This window comes from Eptatretus burgeri, chromosome 17 (genome assembly GCF_056783735.1).
Source record: "Eptatretus burgeri isolate ZD-2024b chromosome 17, Ebu_testis_v1, whole genome shotgun sequence".
Lineage (NCBI taxonomy): Eukaryota > Metazoa > Chordata > Myxini > Myxiniformes > Myxinidae > Eptatretus > Eptatretus burgeri.
The window spans coordinates 58,359,494-58,386,283 of NC_140977.1; the positions used below are offsets into that span (position 1 = coordinate 58,359,494).

At 37.9% G+C, this 26,790-nt stretch overlaps 1 protein-coding gene across 2 annotated transcripts in view; it reads right to left on the reverse strand.

Moving 5' to 3' along the window:
• LOC147010233 (myosin-binding protein C, cardiac-type-like) overlaps positions 1–26,790 on the reverse strand; it is an 87,736-nt gene that overhangs the window by 36,932 nt on the left and 24,014 nt on the right. For both annotated transcript variants that reach the window (XM_085863387.1, XM_085863388.1), the window contains exons 11-13: positions 6,653–6,785; positions 6,220–6,344; positions 5,850–5,955 (exon numbers count right to left, since the gene is read on the reverse strand). In XM_085863387.1, coding sequence (XP_085719513.1) covers positions 5,850–5,955; positions 6,220–6,344; positions 6,653–6,785 — 364 coding nt within the window. The remainder of the gene's footprint in view (positions 1–5,849; positions 5,956–6,219; positions 6,345–6,652; positions 6,786–26,790) is intronic.

The following is a 26,790-nucleotide window of genomic DNA, read 5'->3' on the forward strand; positions in this document are numbered from 1 at the left end:
GTGATGGAGAGAGGGAAATAGCAGTGTGAGGGAAGGAGAGCGACCAGGAACGAGCGATGTTAAAGATCTCACCGTGAGGCCTTTGAATCTGCGATTACACGGTTGAGTGTTGAGACCCACTCGTTTAAAATTGATAGAAAAGCACAAAATAAACACAAGATAAGAGATTGGAAGATTCACAAAGAGCTGCATAAGATACATTCAGAACGGTATCCTTGGCTTTACAGGAGACTCTCTTGGAGCAGAAAGGAACACGTCCATGCGTTGGAGCAAGCAGGAAGTGGAATCGAAGAAGGAATACTTGAGGAAGGAACTAGATGTACCTCTTTACGTTTGTACAGTGCTTGTGGTGAAAGAGGTACCATAGTACAATGCTTGTGGTGAATAGGTAGCCTCCGAATTGTTCCATTTTGAGAAGAAATCGTTTAAATAGTTTGATTGTACATTCCTGCGGAGATCAAACTGTCGCGTACTTTTCATCGGTGTGAACTTGTTTGTACTTTTACATCATCAATATTGTTCCATTTACTTGTCAAACCAATGTAATGGCAGTAGTGTTGGTCTGTTTTTTTTTTTTAATATTTTTTTGTAATCTGGTTTCTCACCAATCATTTTGCCCCACATGACTATCGGGCTGTTGGACCTCCCCCTGGAAGGACAAGTGGTGAGGAATGCTTTAACAGAAGGGTGACGACCCTTTCCTGCCTGGCAGTTCACTGTTCACATAACACCGTCGTTGAAATAATTCACGGACGTGAGTTGTTCGTGAATATAAGTGCTGAAGTGAGTATTTTACCATCTTTTCGCAAAAGCAAAGTCCAGCCTACATCGATCCATGTTCAGGCAGTGAATCACTCACCCATCACCACATACAGGGAGAGATCTTTAACACTGGGTCTTGAATGGCGACGAGTGTTTCAATAGGTATTCGTGGTTGCCAAGTTGTCTATACCCATCATCGGGGCTGATTTTCTTCGCCAGTTTGGCCTGCAAGTGGATGTCAAATAAAACGGAAGATCAAGAAGCAACCCAAAGAAGTAAAGAGCAAAGATGGAGGAACAAAGATCAGGAGGAACTGAGATAGGATTCGAGTTTCAACCGCTACTCCACAACCCTCATACTCATACAGGCACAGCCAAGTGAGCCTTACAGAAATATTTCTGCAAGAATTCAATTCTTCTTCGAGAGATAGATGATGAAAGAGAAGAATAGAGAGGAAAAGAGATGAAAGAGAAGAAAAAGTAAGAATTCGAATGAAAAAAGAGAATTGTAAAAATTAGAAAGAAGTGTGAAAAGAACACAAGCTTTGACACCACACCCATCCTTACTGTCCGGGGAATCATCAATCATACACCCTCCATCAGCCCCATGTTCGTGAAAGCTACATCTCCTTCACGATATGACATCCTCCTTCATGAATATCCAGAGATTGCTCATCCAGTCTACAGGGATTGTGAGATCAAGCACTCGACAACTCACCACGTAGTAACTCGTGGACCTCCAGTTGCAGCATGACCATGGCGCTTTTACCCAGATCGTCTGAATATCACCAAGTCGGAGTTCGAGCACGTGCTTGAACTCAGCATCATACGACAATCTGAAAGTGGTCTTCACCCTTGGAGATGGAACCAAAAAAGTCACTGGGTGACTGGTGGCCCTGTAGTAACTACCGTGCACTTAATGAATGTATCATTCCTGATCGCTATCCAATTCACCAATTTTCAGGATTTTTCATCCTCCCTCAAAGGTGCACGTGTTTTCTCCAAGATAGACTCGTCAGAGCATATCTCCAGATCCCAGTAGAGCCGACTGACATACACAAAATAGCCATCACAACACCTTTTGGGCTCTACCAGTTTGTTCACGTGCCATTTGGCTTGCACAGTGCTGCGCAGGCATTTCAGAGGTTGATCGATGATGTCATCTGTGGTCTCCCTTTCACCTATGCTTACCTTGACGATCTGCTAATAGCAAGCGCTACAGAGTTAAAATACGAGGCATACCTCCCATTAATTTTTGAGCGCCTTGCTAAGCATAGCAATGCCATCAATCCCATCAAGTACGAGTTTGGAGTGCCATCACTCACTTTCCTCGGCCACATCAGAGACAAACACGGTATCTGCCCACTCGAGGGGAAAGTAAAGACCATACAAGCCTTTCCTTCACCCAAATCATTGCGCAAGTTGAGGGAGTTTCTTGGCCTTGTGAATTTTTACAGGGGTTTCATTCCTAACTGTGCAGACATATCTCAGTCGTTGACAGACATACTACGGAACAAGAATAATGAAAATCAGCCTATCACCCTCAATGAAAAAGAATTGTCTTCCTTGGTGAGGTGAGGTGAGGTCCTTCGAAGAGGTGAGGGTGAGGTTGGCTGAGGCCATACTTCTTGTTCATCCCAAGGCTAAGCCTGGTATTGGCGTAGTAGTTCGGGTGGCGGCTTGGGAGCCTCGGATCCTGAGTTCAAGCCCCATTGGGCTGCTGAATTAATACACCAGGAGGTTGACTCAGCCTGTCATCCTTCCGAGGTCGGCAAAATGAGTACCAGTGCACTGGTAAGGGGGACACTGCATCAGCGGCATAGCCGCGTCCCAACCAATGATGCAACCAGCAGCCACAGGCTGCACTCGATAGAGAGAGATCCCAAGGCTAAAGCAATGCAATGTCTATTAAATGTAGATGATGTCTGGCAAGCACTCTCCTTTTTCTCAAAGTGTTTTCAACCTGCAAAGACCAGAGAGAGCACGTTTGGGAGAGAACGTCTATCAGCCTATCTGGGTGTCAAACACTTTAAGCATATGCTAGAAGGGAGGACATTCTCTGTCTATACAGACCACAAGTCATTGACCTATGCTCTCAATTCAGGACCCGATTGTCACTCTCCAAGAGAAGTATGCCATCTTGCTTTCATCTCCCAGTTCACGACAGATTTGAGGCATATCAGTTGCCAAAAACAACAGTGCAGCAGATGCACTCTCCCGAGTTGACGTAAATGTTCTGGATGCATCTAACATCATTGATTTCACGACCATAACTGAAGCTCAACAACATGATGAGGAGCTACAAAGGCTGTGAACCAATTCAACATCACTGCAGTTTAAAGACATACCACTCTGCACCTCTGAGGGTAGGATTGCTGTGACGTTTCCAAACAGGTGAGCCTCGCCCGTACTTCCCGAGCAAGTATCGACGTGCAGCTTTTGACACTCTAAACAATGTCACACCCTGCCATCAGAGCCGCACAATATTTATTGACTTGGCGTTTTGTCTGGCAGGGAGTGAATTGTGACGTCAGAGACTGGTCCAGATCCTGCCGAGCATGTCAGAGATCCAAAATACATGCCTCCAGCTCCATCAGACAGCAATATATACCTGCTCACACGCATTGATCATTTGATTCGTTGGCCGGTCACAATACCAATCCCTGACCAGACAGCAGAGACAGTACCACAAACATTCATCTCACATTGCGTAGCTCTGTTTGGTGCACCCTCAACAATAACCACAGACCGAGGTCATCAGTTTGAATCGGCACTTTTCCAAGCTCTGGCTGATCTACTTGGCAGGAGGAGAACCCGAACCACACCTTATCACCCGTTACCTTAGGTCTTGTGAAACGATTCCAGACAGTTGAAAGCATCTCTGAAAGCCCATGCAAATATAAGATGGATGGAGAGTCTTGTTATTGTCTTGCTCACAATCCAAACTGCAGTTAAGTCTGACATCGGGTGCTGTGCTTCCGAGTTAATTTCTGGCATAACTCTCAAGTTGCCAGGACAGTTTGTGGCACATAGTCAGTTTAATCATAACTTAGATCCTAGCAACTATGTACATAGATTACAGATGCACATGAGAAACTTGAAGCCTACACATACCAAGCTACATGCAGCACCAGGTAAACCCAGACCATTTCACACATTCAGAGTTGTACTCATATTTTTGTGCAACATGACGTGGTGAGGAACCACTCCAACCCCCATATGATGGACCCTTTCAAGTGCTGACAAGTTTTTCATCATTAGCTACAATGGGAAACACGATACTGTCAACCATGACAGGTTGAAGTGTGCTTATGTTGAACATGACCTGACTACTGCACATGCGTCACCTACAACCCCTCACTTGCAACAAGCACCAGCACTGGCAGCTGTTCTTCAAGTGCCGGCAGCGAGGAAGACGCAGTCTGGCCGTCATGTCCGCTGGCCAGCTCGTTTTGTATAGTTTTTTGGAACTTGAAACTTTGAGACTGTTCATTGTTTTACAGGACAATTGCTACACCTATCTGATCGATTGTTTTCTTCCAATGTTGACAAATTTTGGTTACCACCAATCTTGGAGTAGGCTACTTGTCGTGTACTTTTCATCGGTTACAATTTGTTCGTACTTTTACATCATTAACTTTGTTCTATTTCCTTGTCCAACCAATGGCAGTAGTGTAGGCATGGTTTTTTAAAATCTGGTTTCGAACCAATAATTTTGCTCCAAACTACTGTCGGGGTCTTGGACCTCCCCCTAGAGAGACGAGCAGTGAGGAAGGCTTTAACAGAAGGGTGACGACGCTTTCCTGCCTGGCAACTCACTATTTACATCTTCGTTGAAATAACTCACAGACTTCAGTTTCACTGTAACAAACAAAAGTTAATTGTAATTAAAGCAAATTCACAGCCTTATCTTTAGTGACACATTTCCTTTCTTGACTCATGGAGCTTCGTACCTCTTGCCGCGTCATGGCCATTTCTTCAGCAAGTTTTTACTCCTTTCAACCACAGGACAACTATCATCACACCCTTTTTGGTGAGCAGCTTATTCCCATGGAGACTGGTCATTCATGACACCAGACACCCAGTGGATCATATTATTTCATGGACATAACACCAAATTGGTCCACTGGTGATATGCCATTTCTTGCTACTTATTGAACGTGTGACTATGTTCACCCGCAGTCAAGCTTAACATCCTATTGAATACCGCTCAGACTGGACGAAGTCATAAACCTTTCGTGGTAAGTTGAAGTTGATAACTTGGTTTTCTATTAAAACCACCCACCTATCGATCATGGCCCCTTAAGTTAAGGTGTAACAAGAATCGGCTGGTCGGCCATGTCTTCCTGTAAGATTGGACCCGTTATTCGTATCGATTGATCTGCTATGATATCACTGACCAATTGTGACTGAAACTGGACGTCCATGAAAGGTTATGTCATAGAGTGTCCGCTCTGAGTAGTGGAGGGAGGCCGGCGGTTTGAATCACGGCCAAGTTGTACCATAGACATTAAACATGGTACGTGCTGCTTCCTTGCTTGAGGCTCAGTCTTGAAAAGGATGGAGCATGGACAAACAATGCTGGAAAGGCAATGGCAAGCCACCCAGTGCAACTCTTGCTAAGAAACTGCTCCGGCACCATCAACACTCTGTAAAGAGCATGTTCCTGATATGTATCCCCATGGCTATTGTTGTACCTCATTCGTGGAAGCTTGGGTTGTGATTGGCTATCACATTGTCATCTGTTAATGATCTTAACATCACACAATGTGATCATATGATGTGCGGATAAAAATCATATTGTTGTGCATGAATGTTCAGGCCACCCGGTATGTTTTGTTGGACCACACAAAAATATGTAATACACAATCTGTCATCCATTTTTCCAAATTATTTTAGAAACCTTATGGATGTAAATCATGGGATTTCAAAAGGAAACCATCATCGCACAACTTCTGCCCGACTCTTCATCACTTGCCTGCACAAACATCCATCTTCCATAATTACTCCTCTATTAAAGGAGAATATTTCAATCAAGTACAGCTTATAATTTAAACTCTGGTTGCTACCTACACAAGCTGATCTTACCATCTGATAGCTGCTCCTTCCTCAGAAACCTCACACTCAAATTCCACCCTCTCTTCAACGGTGACTGTTTGGTCATCCAGTGGAGTCACAATCAGGACAAGAGGCTCTGCAAGAAGGACAATGTGGTAAGAGGTTTGGGTGGGAAGGGTTCAGTTGGAAGTCAGGAAAACAGGGCGAATGAGGTAATGGACGACAGAAAGTGGGAGGATAAAGGGAGTAGTTGTGGAGATGAAAGAAGAGATAAAAGACTGGGAGAGTGAATGACATAATGAAGGAAGAAGAGCCATGTGACATAAGACACAAATTGAAGTCTTGTGAGGAAATGAGATATGCGAGTTCTTGAGTCCACCCCATGTAATGTCCATTTTACCTCGTACAAAGAGCTCGGTCGCACATCTCTCTTCACCAACAACAACCTCGAATGCTGCATCATCCCCCAGAATACATTTGTTCAGCGTCAGCATGCGCCTTGCTCCAATGGATTCCATAGCAATCCTTCAGCGAACATGTGGAGATGAGAGTAATGGAGTTCAAGTGTAGAGCGTGCAGCAGTGGACAGCACTGTGTAATTTTCACAGAATCCACCCAAACCGGAAGTTTCAATTTAACTTTAATATCTTCCTTCTCTGGATCTACAATTCAAAAACCTTGTTAACTGTACAATGGATGCCGAGAGCGGGGCGTGCAGTACCTCTGTTGGTCAGGACCTGTGCAGCAAGCGTTCATGGTTCCATAATAGTTAATAGGTGACATTGGGAGATTATACATCAATAATTTATTTTATATTAAGCAATTATAATTACCTGCCACTCAGATTGATTGGCTTCCCGTTTTTCAACCACTTTATCTCCACGTTAGGATCAGCAACTTCAATCTCAAACCTTATTCGCCCACCCTTGTCCACTTGATATGCAGGCTCCAGCTTCTTGGTGATAACTGCATTGATGGAAATGGACACATGGTGAATTAAAGAGAATCGAATGACAATTCGAGAGGGGGTTGGGGTTTGTTTTGAAGAGGACGAAGGGTTGGTGACAAACCTAATTTAATGATCACACAAAACCTTGAGCTTCTTTGAACAGGAATATCTCGATTAAAATATATTTACAAAGTTACAGGTTTCATTCTGAATAACAAGAAGGAGGATTAAAAGTATTTGACAAAACAAAAGATGGCTAATGAAAACTGGATCATTGAACAGCATTGGGGCGATGGAGGGGAGATGGAAGATCCCTTTCCATTGTTTGCATGATGAGAGTGAAGGTCTACAGTGAGGAAGGAAAACGAGGATATAAGAACAATACAGGTGAGTTCTAGTACAAGATCCAGGTACCAGAATACAATAACATTATACAGTTAATTAATAATTGATAGATCACATGGTTTGGTGGCCATATTGAATATCCCCAAAAACCTTCAACAATCTTCTTCTCCAGAACAGCCTGACAGATCGAGGGGAAACTTCACACACACACACGTTCTTCAAGATGAGAGGATACAAGTTTGTTAATTAATAATTGATAGGTCACATGGTTTAGCAGCCATATTGGATTGAAGAAAAATATTAAATAATGTTTTCTCTGGAAAACAGAAGTACATGGAGAAGAGGAAGAAGTTGTTTCTTGGGTTTGTTGATTTGGAGAAAGCATTTGATAGGGTTCCCCACGAAGTCATAACATGGGCATTGAGGAAGTTAGGAGTGGAGGAATGGTTGATCAGAGTAGTGATGACAATGTACGAGAGAGCACGCACAACTGTAAGTTAAAGGTGAAGGTGGGAGTACATCAGGGGTCGGTACTAAGTCCACTACTATTTGCAGTTGTGATGGAGGTGCTGGCTCAGAGTGCAAAGGAGGGTTTACCGTGGGAGCTGCTGTAGGCAGATGGTTTGTTGTTGATTGCAGAGAGAAGGGATGGACTGTAGGAGAAGTTGAATAAGTGGAAGGAATAAATGGAGGAAAAAGGTTTGAAGGTGAATATCGGAAAGACGAAGGTGATGATAAGTGGTAAAACATGTGGTGAGGTGGAAAGAACTGGGAAGTGGCCGTATGCTGTGTGCAGGAAGGGTGTTGGAGTGAACTCCATTCAGTGTACAATGTGTGCTGAATGGGTTCATCGAAAATGTAGTGGTATGAGAGGGTCATTAACCAGTGTGGCAGCTACATTCAAGTGTAAGGTGTGTATGGTGAGAGCTGCAGATGGAGGAAATGTTGAGTTTTATCTTGGAGATGGCGTGAAGTGGGAAGGTGTGAAAACGTTTTGCTACCGAGGAGACATGCTGAATGGAGAAGGTGGATCAGACTCGGTGACGGTTGCTTGAGTGAGATGTGCATGGAAGAAATTTTGGGAACTGAGTGGCGTGCTGACAGGGAGGGGGGTGTCATTGAAGTTGAAGGGAAAGGTGTATGCTGCACGTATGAGAAGTGTTATGATTTATGGGAGTGAGACATTGGTCATGAACATAGTGCAGCAATGAAGAGTGGACATGAGAATGGTTCAGTGGATGTGCGAGATATCATTGAAAGAGAGGAAGACAAATGATGAATTGTGGAAGATGATGAAAATAGAGTCTGTGATGGAAGTCGATGATAAATGGGGCTTGTGGGATGCCCATTCAAATGAATGGGGGAAAAAGGAAAAACTTTCTGACACAATCCCCAAAAGCTCACAATAGGAGACTGATTTTCTCCCCACCTATCCCCTTCCCTCCCATACAAGCAAATGTAAAATTGAGACTGAAAGATTGAGACTTACTGTTTAAAGCACTTCTTCCTTTTCATATTTTCATTCCACTCAAAGAGCGAACCAACAAATATTTGTCCATGTTCTACTTTAGGGAATAACTTAATTTTCCTATTACATTCATTTCCATCGACTATATTCACAAAGAATAACTTGGAACTTGGTTCTTGGGAAAAGTATCTTTGTTTTGCAGAAATGAAATGAGAAACTTCTCTTAATGCTCTTATTTGACCACCTCCTGAACCACATATCATTTTGAGATTGCAGTAAGTTGTTACTTACGAAATCTAAAGATTTCGTAAGTATATTGATGACTTCCGTCATGTGTTTGTGTGTTTGTGTGTGTGTGTTTGTTTGTTTGTAGGCACGATAACTTGAGAACGGAAAAAGCTACCAATGTCAAATTACACCAAGTGATTCAGGAGGATGATGGCTTGCGCTGATTAGATTTTGGTCAAAATCGGTCAAAGGTCAAGGTCACAGTGAGGTCAAACATTCGATTTTTGATGGTTTGGTACAGAATCATCGTAGAAACTTCTGGTTTGCGTCGCTACCTTCTCTCGAGACAGCTTTTATTAGACAAGGTCAGAGGTCAAGTTGACGATTTCGTAAGTACCAGTCTATGACTGCTTGTTTTTACATTGTTCAATTGATAACCATCAAAGTTTTCAATCCATTCAAGGATATTAATTTTTTTATTTAAATCCTCCAACTTATTTGTAATTAAATTTATCTGCTTATTTGTTTGATCCACTTTTACCCTGGTTATTTATTCAATAAGACTTATTTGATATTTCTCACATTCCTTATGTTTCCCATTTAAATACCAAGGCTGATTACATCTCCACTCTTTGGTTTGGTTATTGCTTGGTTATATCATTTATTAATAAATAAAAAGATGGTGGTAGCCTGTTAAAATTCCCAACCCAATTTCTTAACACATACTTATAACCAGAAGGGAGACTATTGATTCCATTCTCTAAAATATATTTTATCATCAAAAGCTCCTAATGCTTTCATATTTATCTCTTCTGTATATAATTGATGTTTCCACACTCTCAACCCAGCAGATAAATATTGTCTCAAGTTCCTTTGATGCAAAACATAACTTTCTTTATCATCTAATGTAGTAAGTAGTTTTTCTGGAGATTTACCTTTCATATTAAATGACTGTTGATAATCACTTAACCATTCTTTTCTTGGACTTTGTTTATCAGAGGCACAAGGTAGGTCTTTATGTTTGTGATGAAGTTCTTCTGGATATTTTAAATCAACCTCAAAATAATATCCAACTTCAGCTTCATCCAATTCTTTTTGAGAGGAGACAACAATGTCTTGTAAAACTTTTTCATAATGTTTTTCTTCAACCCATTTAAGTTTTCCATCAGGAAAAGATTGAGACATTGCCCACCCATACAAATTGTTAGCATCATAATACATCAGGTAAGTGTTGTCCTCATTCTTATTGTAATCAGGAAGATATTTGTTATTTGCTTTCGCATATCTCTTGGAACATACTTGAGATATTCCTCCTCTTTTAGCCTTCTCTCTCATTAAAAGCATATCTATATCACTGATTAATTCCAAATTCTGTTTTGTCATTTTTAACATAGCACTCCAAGCCAAACCCAGGGCCATGTAATAGTGAGCGAGGTCGAATCCATAAGAATTTTTATTATGACAGACTGTTCTATAAGTTTCAAACACATCAGCCAATAACAATACATCAGTTTTAAGATACAAATCATGATATTCTCCAAGATTATTTGTATTAAACTTCTCCCAAACTTTTTTTGCTTGTGTGGAATCTCTCTTGGAAATATGAGTTTTATTCAACTTGCTTCAGAAACTTTCCCTTGAAGGAAGTTGTGTTTCTTTAAACTTCTCAAATGAATCCATGTAGTCATACGGATATATTCCCTTTTGTGAAAAGAGATCAATCCCTTCTTGATTTGAGAAATGTGATTTAAGATTCGGTAAGTTTTTAATATTTGATGCTAAGTTAGACAATGGACTTGCCATAAACTTGTATATGTCAAGAAATTTGATATGGGTTATGGGGGTGTATGAATTGTTTTTGTGAATGAGATGTATTTTTGATCTGTGTTAGGAATGGCAGAAATATCTCCAGATGTCTTTGAAAGTTCATTGAAAATAGATGTGTGTCATAGTGAGCGTTGTTGTGAAGAAAGACAGGAATAAAGTTTGGGGGCTTGCAATTAAGATGACAATGGGAATAAGCTGGACCTCTATATTTTCCAGTAAGATGACAATGATCCCGAACTTTGACATCTCCCTCAATTTTCTCCTCACAAATATGACAGATACTGTTCTTTCTAAATTCCTTTTTCTCTCCCTTTGTTAATGACATTGGTTCATTGGTTTTAACCATTATTTCTCTTAGTCTTATACAGTCTTTTTGCAATTGTCTTACAAACTCCTCTGAGGCATCTTCTCCTCTGTAAAGTTCTAACTTGTTGTATTCATCACCAACAGATGATTTGAGATAATAACAGAAACCACAAGGAGTACGTTTTTGATATTTATTTGTGTATGATTTATTTGGATTTGGAGAAAGTGTCTATCTTTTCAAGGATACTTTCAAAATCAGCATATATCACAAACGGATGTTTTATAGATTTGTTAAAATCTTTGAATGATCTGTTTGAACCTGCTTTTGGGAAAATTGATTACGGTTGATTTATGATTACTCCAATATTTTGAACGTTGATTTAATCGTTCTTTTGCATGAAAGGAGTTGAGACATCTCTTACAAGGATGTGTTTTACATTTTCTCTTGTATAGTTGTGATTTGGTTAATCTTGATAAATTTTTGATGAAAGAATAATGTGATTTTTCCTTTGAAGTAAAGTAGAGAAGGTCAATGTGTGTTTCATCATTTTTATAGTGGTTTGAAATTTTTAATATCTGAACTTTGTTTGTATCCGTTAATCCATATACATTAATAGATAGATTATTCATTTTCTCAAATTTAGGAATATTTCTCAATGACATTGGAAACTTTAAATCTTTAACATTTAATGTATTCTCGTATTTCTAATAATGTTCAACCCTTTCAGGTTTCCATTGTTGAGGATGCAAGTGAGCAAGAACAGAACATAGAAAACATTTATTATCTTTGTTTTGAATATTAACAACTGCTTTCTTAAGTTTTATCTCTTTTGGTTAATCAATATAAGAAGAAGCTTGAAGAGGATCTGATTTTAAGATGTGTATATCTAAAAAGATTATTTTTGTAATCGCAAATCCACTACCTACTACAGTGTTATCAACATCTTGTTCTTGTCTCTGGAGTTCATTGTAAACATCACATCTTTCAAAATCTTGAAATGATAAGATAAAGTGAGGGTTTGTCCTCATATAGGGAGTAGTTTCATCGTCTTCTCTTACCATATTCAATTTTCCTCCCATATAAAACTTCAAAGTTTTGACATCACTTGACGTGTTTTTAATTATAGTTTCAATACTTTGTTTAACCATATCAACAGCTTCCATGATTGAAGATGGTCCAGGGTCTTGAAAGCAAAACAATCTTATTTTTATCTGTCCTTAAAATGCCTCATCAGTGTTTTCAATGGAGAATTTAGTGGCACCTTCCCTTTCTTCATTGTTCTTGTGTTTGCGTGATTGAAGGTGTTTATTATAAAAAAAAATTAAAGAATATCATTATCACATCTATCACAATGTTTTGTTTCTTCGTCAAGTGGAGATATTTGTCTGAAAAGATTGAATGTGTGTTTGTTGGTTTGAAGGTGTTTTTTTATAACATTTATATTCATGATTACAAACATCGCAGTACGTTGTATTCACCATATTTATGTAACGAAACTTTACTTAAACTAAAATTGTGTTGATGAAAATCCCATTTAATTTATAGGTGAATCTGTGCTGAAAACCATTTTATCCTCCAACTTTTTTCAGTTAATAAATACAATGTATCAAGACACTAAAGACAAGTTTCAATCAATCTCTTCATTTGTAAAAGATACTGAGAAATATGTAGAGGATGTAAAATGGAATAAAGATAAATCTAACAACTATTGGATAAAAACAATTATGGTGAATAATATGAGTTCTTCAATTTCCTTCAGTGGAAGGGCTTTTAGAATATCTGGAAGAACATCAATTAAAGGTGCTCTAAAAAAAAGTTTTTCCTCTCCTTCTGACGATATATTCAAAACTAGAAAAAGCAATGAAACAAGAAAAAAGTATCAAAAAAGAAAAACGTTATGGATGAAACTTTAGAAAGAAAAGATAAGACCATCTGTAATATACAAGGAGAAATTTGTATTTCTTTGAACAACCCCAAAGATGTAAATCCTGATGAAATAAAGGATGTTAATATATCAGGTCAAACTAGAGGGGGAGCACTCGTGAGAGTGCAAAAGCTCCACCGCCAATACTGCTGGGTCACTCAAGTGAACCTTATATCTTATTCATGAAATATGATGTCAACAGTGCTGACAGTTATAGTTCTTTTCTCCAACATTTTTTTTGGGGGGGGGGGGTTGGAAATCACTTAAAACATGTAGAAATGCAAAAAAAAAAATTTGGGTGGTGGTAATAATTTTTTGGGGGCGTTGGAAATCACAAAACATGAAGAAATGCAAAAAAAAAACAATTTTTCTCTAACAATTTTTTTTGGGGGGGGGAGGACCATATCCAAATTTTAATGGCATAATGCTTGGACCATACCTAACCCCCCCCCCACCAAGTTTCGTCGAAATCCGTCGAGGAGTTTTTCCGAAGTACTGTTCACAAACAAATAAACAAACAGAAAGGGGTGAAAACAGCAACCTCCATCCATCTTCGAAGATGGCGGAGGTTAATGACATTTCGTTCAATAGTAGTTAAGGATCATTTTAAAATTACCTTTAATATAAAAAAGTAGTAGTTGAATCTGTTAATGAAAAAAAGTATCTCGATATAGATGGAAATGTTTTTTCTACTAATTAAATATGAGTCATTATTCAACTGAAGATTTTGAAGATTATGAGAGTGATGACAGTATCTCTGTTGAAACAGGAGACAATTATGATACCGAGAGTTTGTGTTCAAAGGATAATTATGAAAGTAGTTTTGAAGATGATTGTGAAAGCACCAATGAAAGTACCAAAGATGATAGTGAAGATGAATTTTATTTGAAGTAAAGTTTTACTTCATAAATATGAATAGTTTACTAGATTTTGAGCCTCTTGAATTTCCTGATTCTCCACATGAAAAATTTGAGAATTATCCTGCGTGTGAAAGACGGGGATTCAACACAGTCAAAAGCCTACAAACAATGCATGTTCTGTGATTATCTTCTAATTAATGATAATAAAAAATATAAAAAGGAATATAATTCTTTGAGATTTACAGAAAAAATGAATTACTTTACAAGATTGATTGAAGAAATGAATGTAAAGTATGAGGGTGACAATACACCTTTTCTTACAAGAGAAGAGACTGAACAAATGACGGCCATGTTTCATGGATTGATGATTTACATTATTAACGATTGTCATTTTAAGGGAAATATCAACATAAGATATTGTAGAAATAAAATAATGGATTATCTTGAAATTAAATCTGAACTTTGAATAAAAAACATAGAGTTTCCAAAAAAGGCAATAAAAAATTTAATAACTTGTTTTAAAAATATATAAATGAATGATTTTTTACCCATTTGGGAAAATAAGATAAAATTTAACAACCATAAAATCTTCCAAATTCATTAGGATGTCTCACAGTTGGTTCAAGAGGATGTGGATAAACCTGCTTACTTTTAAAGATGCTCCTTAATACCAACTTTTTAGATTATGATAATTTAATAATTTTCACAAAGTCAAGTTTTCAACCTGAGTATCAACTACTCTCACAAGGTTTTAATGCTGGTCTTCAAAAAGAAGATATAATCGGTTTATTTAAACTTCAAAACAAACTAAATTATTACAACATTGAAGATATAATACAACTATTTTGTGATACACAGAGGTATAAAAAGAAATCAAAACCGATAACTTGTATTCTTAGTGATAATACGGATGATATACCTTCTCCCCAAGATTTGGATAAATCAAAAAAGAACCTCGTTATCGTTGATGATTGTGTTAATGAGAGAAACCAAACGGCAATGGACAGCGACTACACAAGAGGGACACATTCTTCTTGTAATTGTATTTATCTTAGTCAATCATACTTTCAACTCCCTCGTCGCTCAAAAAGAAACAATGCTTATACTATTATTTTATTCAAGTTAAATTCAATAGATATAAACAATTTTTGGAGAGACATTTGTTATGCATCATGTGGTAAAAAGGAATTTGGGGATTATATGAAGCACACGACTGAAAAATATAAATATATTGTTGTGAAACAAGATGAGATATTAAAAGATATATGTTTTTATTTTATAAACAATTACACATATAAATAACAACTATTATTATAAATCTTGTGGGTAAATCTGCTTCTGGAAAAAAAACTTTCAAAAATCAAGGTTCTTGTATAGTACAAATGAGAATATTTTTAATTTGCTTAAAAAGCATCATGTAGTTCGTATTGTATCAAGAACAACTAGAGCAAGAAGACCTGAATAAGTAGGTGAAGATTATTACTATATTTCAATAGAGGAACATATACGATTGAGGAATGAAGGTCAAATATTTGAGGAGGTTTCTCTTGGTACAACAAAATATTCACGTTGCAAGAGTGATTTAAAGAAACTAAAATCTGGTGGTCTTGGGATATTAGAAACTAATCCAGACTAATCCAGAAGGAATGAGACAAATTACTAAACTTCTGAATGGTAATGGGGTTAAGATTTTATCATTCGGTTTTGATGTTGATGAAGAAACTCAATGCAAACGTATGAAAAGCAGAGATAAAGTATTAGTGAAGAAGAAATTACAACTCGTATTAATGTGAATAAAGAATTTGATGAAATATTTAAAGAAAAGGATTTATTTCAACACATCGACTTTAATGATGAAGACAAAGAAAATTTCCCTGTTGACCTTTATAATTCAGTGAATGATATTTTACAATAAATAAATGGATGTGAAAGAAAGATCAAGAAGATGTAAGGAACATCAAGAGTTGGTTTCAAAAGTTGTAAAATAACAGGAAGACATTAAGAAGAAACACAGACAGAAACTAACGGGTGAAGAAGCATTTGAAAGAAAACAAGAGAAATTTTTTTAACCACTTTTAAAAACTTCTCAAGAAAAAATTATGGATGCTTCCGCAGTTCCCACAATAGAATATACTCCTAAAAAAAACTTCAAATGTTAAAAGATTTCAGTCAAATGACGGAGGAAGAATTAGAGCATATTGGAGAATTAGAATATGATGAAGGATTATTTCAATAACTGGAAGAGATGAATCAACCCCCTGATTGTGAAGGCCCCCTGATTGTGAAGGCTCTTCAAAACAATGAATATTCAGCGGATTCAAAAACCAAAGCAGGACTCATTCCAACAGAACAACCAGCAATATTTCATCTTGTTCAAGAAAAGGGATTGATATTTAATAATGAATTAAGGTTCTTGGGTTCTGCTCAACCCTTTGTTAAGCTAACTCCGAGATTAATGTTTCTTCCTACAAAAGATGGAAAACAAGGTTCAACTGTGAGAGATGAATCAAATTATTTTGATAAACCATTGGATATGAAAAATAAGGATGGTAGAGTATATATTGATCTGCTGGACTCTCTTAATTATCGAGTTAGTCTATCTGGTAAAAGTAGGAAGAATGAGAATGAGAAACACATTATTCCGGCTTGAAGTAGGTTTGATTCAGGTGTTAGTTTTCTTCCAAATGACCCATCAAAATTTGTTAATAGACTATTATTGCTGTTAGGTAGTCAGAAGGCTGGAAATAACAATTGTTTTAATGAAGCGACAGCCATTTTACACCAGTTAATGAACATGAAAATAATTAATAAATGTCAATACAAAGACATTTTATCCCATATTAAATAAGATGAGAAGCACAATCCTGAGTTTTAATTTCACGACAAGCGACCACACATCTTCATTCCCATACCCACTACAACTTGACGCAACAAAAGAATATGAGGCGTCTTTATTGTCTATGGAAACTTATAATACCTTATTTAATATTACCAAGAAAAATGACAAGTTTAGTTATAATCCGGGAAGTGGATACAAAATGATAACAGTTTCACCCAGAGCATATGAGATTTCTCAAATATCTTCTGAAATAGCTTGTCTTATGAAAGAACAGGATGATAACCAAAAAATATTGTTATAGATATTCAAAAACATACTTCAAAGTCAACGATTAAACTTAAAAATAACTACAAGGTTGATTTCACAATTGATAATTCATTTAGAGAGTTATTGGGTTTCTCCTCAAAAAAGATTGATACTAATGGGACATTTTAGTGATAGTCATTCAAATATTCTCAGGCATAAATTCGGTATTAATTCACTGTGATTTGATTGATGGCGCTTATAATGATGGAATAAGAACAAATACAATATTTTCATTCAGCACATACTCAACCCCAATTGGTTATAAATTCAATATGGAACCCAAAAATCTGGTTTATCTACCCGTGTCAGGAAAAACCATATACAGAGTAAATTTTAGGATAACCGACCAAGATAATCGCATGATTTCTTTTCATGGAGAAATTATGTAAATCACAATTCACCTACGTGAAGTTTTCCAATAAATAAATACAATGGTTATTGTGAGGAAACACGAGTTGGGAAAATATAAAATAATTACAGGGGATGGGTTGTTCCTTTCTCCACACTACAAGGGTGAAGGTATGTATCTTGATAGAGGATACTATAAACCAAAGAGACAAAGGGGGTGTTGGACATCAATTTAGAAAAAAAAGGAGATGGGATAATTGATACTCTAATGGGTATAGGTTCAACTATTCTTAAACATAAAGACCTAATTGGTTCAACTGCTTCTGCTGTGGGAAATGTAGCAGGTGCAATAAAGAGTATAAAAGATGCCCAAAAGGAATCCCATAAATTGCAAACAATAAAAGAAATTAAGAAAAGCAAAGCTCAGTTGTCTCCCCAAGAACGACAGAAAATAATTCAAATACTTGGGTGAGGGTTTCAAAAGTTTTAACATCTTTTTTCCTCAATAAATACAAGTATGGAAGCAATTGATAGTATCTATGATTTGGATGATACCATTGTCATCTCAAACTCTTCCAAAAAAGACTACTTCAAGGTAAATGCAATAACTGGAACAGACTGGCATGCAAATGGAACAAAAAGTTTTGAAATAAATTATCAACAAACTTATTTGAATCTAGCCGAAAGTTTCTTGTTGTGTAAATTTACATTCACTCAGGCCTTAGTTATTTTATAACTTGGTTTACACAGTTCTTCAGCTAAAATGTAGGGTCGTTATATAAATAGGTATGTCGAAATATAAATATAAATATAATTTCTATTTTTAGAAATTATTTATTTTTATGATTTTTTTCGGTGTTCCATGGAAAAGACAAGGGGAGGTGGGGGGAAATAAATATAAATCCCAGACCAGGAGGATCTAAGAAAACATTGAAGATGGAAGACCATTCAAATGCAGGATGGCCATGTTCACTGTATCATATGATGTGAAAAACAATGAAAAAGGATTAAAACTTGTTTTTACAATATAGTCTGGCATGTTTTTCTTATAGAAACCTGTTGGATCATCAAACAAATGGAAACAATGCTGAGAAAATTACTGTCCAAGTCGTAGATGTGTGCATGCACACCAGTGCATAGTGCTGGATATGATTTTAAAAAGTTGTCTACTAGGAGACAACACGCTCAAAACGGTCAATCAGACCCATAACCAGCTCTTACTTTTCAGCGGGCATCTGATTGTACCATCTCCCCCATCCCCATGAGCACATCAAAGGCTGATTACTGGTCCATTGAAGACTGACTATCAGCATCTCACAGGGAAACTTTGAAGTGCTTGGCACCAAAATCTTTCAATATGAACAGCGGTGTACAACTTTCAACGGAAACAAAATCGGCACGATCGAGAGTAGCCTGCGAATCATCCCTGCTGCTGCACTGAATTGATGCAATCGTTTGGCCAGAATATTCATTGTCAAGATGTTGCGTGATAAAATCACCAATACAGTCACTCAAATTTATACCGCTGACATACTTCTTAACAATCACTTTTGCCCCAGAAACCACAGTCAATTTGAACCATGCTGGCCACTGCTCAGATGCCATGACCGAAGACTACTGCGCAGTTTGGTTGAAGGGGACTCGGCATTTTGGTGTGCACGCGCGAAATTCTATTTTGAAAATAAATGCCGACGTTTACATTTCGTGCTTTGAAACTTTTGCACCTTCGGCAGGAAATTTATAAATATAAAAGGCTAAAAATGTGTTTTATATTTATGTTTAATTTCGGCTAATATACCGTTGGCGGATCTGTAAACCAAGTAATAAAATAACTAAGGCCTAAGGCTGTGAATAACACAAACGCTGCACTCGTAAATGACTTCTTCTGGAAAAATGTTTGATAATGTTCATTTGTACATTGGAACACAAGAAGTTGAAGCGGTTGATTATATCTCTGCAACATCTGAAATGATGAAATTTACACTATATTCATTTAGTGATAGAATGGGAAAGGGGGCTGTCGAAGGTTTTATTCCTGACATAACAACGGGAACAAACAAAGACCCTTTTAATGAATATAGATTGCTTTTTGGTATGCTAATGCTTTTGCTGCTCAAAATAAATTTCTAATTGATGAAATTAGTTGGTATATGAGTGAATGTACTCCTAATCTTGAAACAAAAGAGATGTTGAATAGAAGTCTTAACTCAAAGAAGCCACTCAATGTATCATATCTTAAAAGAAGATGCCAACACGTTAAACTGAACCAAACCACTTACATGTGGAATTTGGGGTGTTCTGGAAGGAAATCCACGATATCTGTGGCTCATTTTTTTTAAACCAGATGGTGATACTGCTCCTGATAAAAATAATTCATTGAGTGATAATGCTAAGGTGAAACAACTTCACGTTTCTCTTGATGGAACATTTTATCCACGAGATAGATTGGAAATTAATTGGGAAAAAAATGATTATGCTGAAGTATACAAGTCTTACCAAAAGGTGTGTGAAAGCAATTGAAATAAAGAACCCATTTTGGATATGACAGCATTTAAAAGTCAGTATACAATCTATGTGATTGACCTGAGTGCTCAAAAGGAAACTATAAAGTCGAATCGAGTGGATACTTCCCTATACATTGAAAGAGGAGAGAGTGAAGAAGTTGATACATATTGTCCGCTTTTGAAAGAAACATAATTACAGATTAATACAGATCATGGTGTTATGATTAGTCTGACATAATTTTTTTGATAAATAAATGAGTCGTAAAGTGCCAACTGGGGTATATGTTAATCAAATCAATCTTCATAAACTATCATCTTGTATTCAAAATCAAAAGCCTTATATGATTAACGTTAATACAATTCAAAGAAAAGGAGCAGTAAGAATAAATGTTTTGCTCACAAGAGAACAGGTGAAAATCTTGAACGATTCTGGCTCACTTAAAATTAAAATGTCAAAACCAATGTTGAAGAAATATTCAATAAGAGAGATGAGTGGAGGATTTCTACAATTTCTAATTCCTTTATTTTCTGGTTTAAGTGTGGCTGGAGCATTGGCGGGTGGTATTTCAGCAGCGGTGAAAACTGCCAACGAAAGGAAGGCTCAACTCCGGGTTCAAAAATAATTGGAAAGACATAACAAAGAGTTGGAGAAACAAATTAGTGGAAGTGGTGTAATTGTAGATTTTGCTGAAAAATTTGAAAGTCTGCCTGATAAAGCGAGATTGTTAGTTGGAGATATGCTTTCTTCTATCACATAAGCAGGTGTAAAATTAACTAAAAGGGGATATAGATTTTATCTTTATTATAAATGAATGAGGATTGATGAGTGGTTTAAATAATTTGGAAAGAATACAACATCAAATTTAGAACTTATCAAATATTGTAAGAAATTAAAAATTCATAATGTGGTTATTTGTATGAAAGATGAATTAACAAACGTGTCTAAACATACAAAGAATATTATTATGATCTAAGAAGATAATAATGGGAATGGTTCTCATTGGGTTTGTATGTTTAATAGTCAAGACAAATATTATTTTGATAGTTATAGTCTTCCACCACCTGTTGAAGCAATAAAATTCTTACAGAATGGTGTTTATCAAACATTTCAAGTCCAATAATTAATTTCCAAGTGTTGTGGTCAATTATGTCTGTATCTGTTATTTCAACTCAACAAAAATTTAATTTTTAATGACATTATTTTTCATCGAATATAAATGACTGATGTTGGTAAAGATGGTTCTATCTTTGGTGTATCCCAAGAACTGGATATTGATTTATCAAATTATTACACAAAGGCACAGGCTGAACGACAGAAATATAGTATAGCAAAAAATATGAATATGAAAAATGTTTATAAATTAATAAATTATCCAAGCCCGACTGACGTGAATGACTTGGTGAGATTAAGTGATTTATCACAATATATATATATATATATATATATATATATATATATATATATATATATATATATATATATATATATATACATATATATATCCTTAAATAAAATGACACGTTTTGTTATGTTGAAGGAGTAGAATTTACAACCACAACACCTGGTTCAACAAACCATACACCTTTTCTTATTAAATTCAATTATGTGCTTGGTATTTAATTGTACAGAGAAGGAAGAATAGTTAATATGAGAATAGAGAAATGGAGGTATAATATGTGTGATTTAGGATATAATTGGTCTTTTTCATTCAACCTATAAGACCTACACGATTTTTTATCAGTCTCGTAAAGAAGAATATTATCCTCTTGGTAAGAATCAGGTGATATGTGGAAGCACAATTAGCAAACAACAAATACACGATTTCAGGAATAGGAAATTATATGATGGTGAAGCAATCGTTTATATGACAAAGAAGGAAGGAAATTGGATAATTATACAAAGTCGATGAATACAAACTGATTTAACAACAGGAAGATGGGGGGGGGGGGGTATTACGTGTCATCATATTAATCTGTCATATATTTCTGATACATAAATGACAGCAAGAAGACTTCAAGAAAATCATAATTTTTGCAATCAAGGATACCTACAAGAAAAGGGTTTTCGCTTTTACATTCCTTATGAATTGGAACATAGACACGAGCAATTTTCAATTAAAAACTGGCCTTATACTGATGTTAAAAAAAACCCACAAATAGAGATTTGATTAAAATATTCAATAAAAATGAACTTCTGAAGGTAAGGAAATATAAAACTCTTTTGGAAATCATCAACAAATCTTATTGGTTTCCTACTATGAGAAAAATAATTGTGGATTCAAGAGTATCACAGAATCCAGATGAATATATGTATGATATTCTATGGGGTGAAAGTGGTTCAAGGATAGCAAGGGATGAGGAAGGAGTTAAAGAAACTGAGACAAGAGAGAAGGAAGAGAGGGAGAAGAGAGAGAAAGAGGAGAGGGAGAGGGAGGAAGGAGAGAGAGAAAATGAATAAATATAAAAATATGGAAACCAGTGAGATTTTAAAAATATCGAAGGTATTACAGAAAATAAATCAATCTCAATGCACCGTGGAGGAAAACAAAGAATTGACTAGTCTATGAGAACTATATGCGTCAAGAGCATTAACATCGATTTCAGGGAGAAGATATAAATGAGAAAGTGGAGATAAAGAAGAGAAAGAAGGAAAAGATTATATTATTGATGATGTTGGTGTGATCGACTTTAATTAAAGTTTTCCATTTTTTTTCTTAAATAAACGGAGGATTGAGTGAAGACATTGCTGAGGATTATTTATGTTTTAAAAATTAAGATTCAAATGTGCATGTTGGAAACTAAAAAAGTTTTCGCACTCTGTAGGAATTTTTCCCATAAATAAATGAGTTATTGTCTGAAATGTAAAAAGAAAACGAATACTAAAATATCTCATATTTTAAAAGTAAAAATGACAGGGTTATACAAAAAGGCATATGTTCGGTGTGTGGCTCTAAAAAGAGTAAATTCATCTCCAAACAAAAACGTGGGGGAGATATACAAAAGTTTTTATCAGGAAGTAAATTTACAACTACTGGACTTCCAGGGGAATTACATCTACCAGGGTATTCTTTATGTCGTCCGGGAACAAACTTGAATAAAAGATTAGATGAGGCTGACATTCCTAAACTGTGGAGCAAACCTATCAATAGGGTTGATGAAGTCTGCATGAGGCACGATATTGATTATGGAAATAGCACAACGTTGGAAGAAAAACATGAAGCCGATAGAGAAATGTTGTGTAAGTTGTCTCTGATACAAAATCCAACCATGAGAGAAAAAGTTGATAGGTTCATCGTGAAGAAGATGATCAGTGCGAAATTGAAACTTGGGCTTGGAAATTCAAAAAACGTATAGGCTCTAATGATGTCATTAAGATTGAAGAGCAATTAGTTGATGAATTACATAAACCAATAATCACAAAGTTTCACAGAAGGAAGATTTATTCCAAGGAAGTTGATTATATCTGGTCCGCTGATTTGATTAAACTCAATAATGATAAGGGGTACAAGCATGCTTTAACCGTTACTGATTTGAGGAGTAGATATGCATGGGTTGTCCCTTTAAAAAACAAAACAGGTAATACTCTTATGTTAGCCTTTCAACAGATATTAAATAAAAGTAAGAGAAAACTTTAAAAATTGTGGACTGATGAGGGTACAGATTTCTACAACAAAACATTTATGAATTTTCTTAAGAATAACAGAATTACATTATACAGCACCTTTAGGCCTAAGTAACATTTGCCACGGCGGCCGTGGGGTCTTCAAAATCTACGGCCACTAGCAATTATACGGCGGCTGCAGTATTTCCACGGTCACACAATTTAGCAGTCATATATGTTTTTATTTTTCGGGGAGCCGCACGGCGTATTTATAAATTGTGGAGACCGAAAACGTGAGGGTGCCATACGGTCTTTGATTTGATGTCGTACGATGACCTTAGGGCGTTCCTGCGGCGGCCATATAATTTTCAAGGCAGACGCAAGGTGCCCGCAAGGTTCGCCCTAAGGCGAACGTGTGGCCAGACAGATGGTAACGAGTGGGTTCTTTTTTTTACCAGTTTTTTTGTTTCGGCTTGTTGAATTGCTACGGCGAACGTACAAATGAAAAAAGTTATAGCTCCGCGTTATAATTCCACCGCGACCTTACGACCTGTAAAATATAGCCAAACGGCGTAGAGCCACCCTGAGGCCACCGCAGAAACCCTGCAGCCGCCGCACGTTTCTGTCAATTCAGAGGGCGTACGGCTGCCGTATCCTCGCCGTAGAGCAAATGTGACTAAGGCCTTAATGAAGGAAAAGCGGTTCTTATTGAGCGATTCAATCGCACTTTAAAAGAGAGACTAAATAAAAAATTCACTCAACTCGGTTCTCAACAATGGTGATCTTTAATACAGGACATTGCATATACGTAAAATGATACGATTCACACCTCAACAAATACTAAACCATCAGAAACATTTACAAAATTAGAATATGAAAAAGAGATTAATGTCAAAAAGCCTAAGTTCAAAGTTGGTGACATAGTAAGAATATACAGGTGGAAATCTCATTTTTAAAAAGGTTATACCAAGAAGCGATGGACAAATGAACTTTTTAAAATTGTTGATGTCATCAGCACAGTTCCTTGGACATACAAATTATGTGATTTAAAGGAGGAATAGATTTTAGGTTCATTTTATTCACAGGAATTACAAAAGACAAAGATAAATTAGAAAAAACCCTTGGACTTACAAATTATGTGATTTAAAGGGGGAAGCGATTTTAGGTTAATTTTATTCACAGGAATTACAAAAGACAAATTGAAAAAAAAATTTTTTTGGACTCCACCCCTTTTATTAACAATCTTTCCCCACCTTTGGCACACCAACCCCCTCATCCCACCCCCCACTCTTCCCCACACACACATGGGGAGGTGTGGGGGAGAGGGATGTGTGGGGGAGAGGGATGTGTGGGGGAGAGGGATGAGGGGGGTGGTGGGTCATTGGGGGAGCGCAACTACCCCACCCCCCCCCACTTTCCCCTTTACATCTCTATTCTTTTCTTGTAATTCAAAATCAGATAATTACAAGGAAAGCATTTATAATTAAATAAAAGTCATAACATTGAACAAAATCTTCTTTCGCAGTAGTCAGATGTATTGTTTGGGTTTTGAAACTCGATATGTCAGGTCAGGTTCGATCTGTGACCTGCTCCAGGTACCATGTAAACCTGTACTAACCTGTTCCATGGTCGGGTTGTCGGCGACTAAACGGTCTCCCCCACCAGGTTTTCTGGTGAGGGGGGTGTTTGGATATGGACACCCAGCAGGATTAAAAACAAAACCTATCAAAGGGCAGAGGAGCTCCTTGTGAGCCAACAGCCATCCGTATCTAGTGCCCAACTGTGTCTGCAGACGTCCTCCTGCAGTTGGGTTACTTCTTATTAGGAGGTTGGTGGCAGGATTTGCACTCCGGCCACCGTAAAACCCTTCATTCCGCAAAACGCAAAAACGCAAAAAAATCTGAAAACCCACTCCGTGGGAGTACCTCCTGTGCAGCTTCCCTTCGCAGGGCAGCTCACCGGATGACGGGATTGGGGCAAAGCCTTCGGGACCCCCAATCTTTGATAGGAGGGAAACCACGGGGTAACATCCCTGGGTCAGATTGCGGGAGAGTGTGTCGGAGTGGTGCTGAGCTGTCGTCCACCAGACGGCGGTCTCCTTGGGTTAACCTGAGGCGGTCCCTTCGGGTGGGTGACTGGAATGTCCTATCCCTAAGAGAGGATGATCACCTGTCTCTGTTATCATCTGAGCTCAAGCGTTTGGACATCGGGATTGCAGCTCTCTCTGAGGTTCAGAGACCGGATTGCGGCGAGATAATGGTGGGTGGTTACACCTACGATTGGTCTGGTCGCTTTGATGGTTACCATACCCAAGGAGTTGCTGTAGCTGTGTCCAATAAGCTGACCCCAATGATAATTGAGGTAACACCGGTCAACGAGCGTATTATGAGATTAAGGATTCGTCACTCCTTAGGTGTCATTTCCGTGGTCTATGTTTATGCTCCGACTGAGGCGAGTGATCTCACCGTGAAGGATGCATTCTACGCCACGCTCGAGTCTGTGGTTGATCAGTGCCCCAGACGAGATACACTTCTAGTCTTGGGGGATTTCAATGCATCGACTGGAACTGATAGGGACGGTTATGAGGTGTGTGTTGGTCCCCATGGGTCAGGAACTATGAACCAGAATAGCACTAAGTTCCTTGACTTTGCAAGAAGTCATGGACTTAGGGTGGCTGGTTCATGGTTTCAGCGCCCACAAGCTCATCGCTGGACTTGGTATTCCAACGCTGGCGGTGTGGCAAAGGAGATGGACCATGTCCTCATTGACGGTCGTTGGAGGATGATCCAGAACTGCAGGGTCTACCGGAGTGCTCAGTTCCTCAATACTGACCACAGGCTTGTTGTAGCAACTCTAAAGCTGCACCTTAAATCCTGGAGAATGGTACCATCCCAGCCTAGGCTGGATGTTGCCAAGCTCAGGGATGAGAGAGTAGCTGAGGAGTTTGCGAACAGGCTGACTGGACACTTGGGGGGTCTGGGTGCTTTGGGAGGTCCTGAAGAGTTGTGGAGCGCCTTTAAGACCACCGTCCTTGATGTTGCCGGTGGATGTCTTGGAACTCACCGCAGGGCAAAGAAGAATTTTGTCTCTCAAGGGACACTGGATACCATTGACCAGAGTCGCAGGGCCAGGCTGAATGGCAGAGCTGAGCTGTTCAGGGAGCTGAGGCGTAAAACTGTACGTGCACTGAGGCTGGACAAGGAGGCCTATGTGCGAGGAATCTGTGAGGGGGTAGAGCATCACCTGTGGACAGGAGATTCTCGGCCCGCTTACAGGAGAATTCGTGCATTACGTTCATCCAAGCCCATCCCTTGGAGCACTGCAGTTCGAGCAGAGAGTGGTAGGCTCTTGACAGAGGAGTCTGAAGTGAAGGCCCGCTGGGCCGGTTACTTTGAGCGGTTGTACCAGGCTGATCCCCCAGCTGTCGAGTTGGATGTCAAGGGTGTTACAATCCCTGTTGCTGAC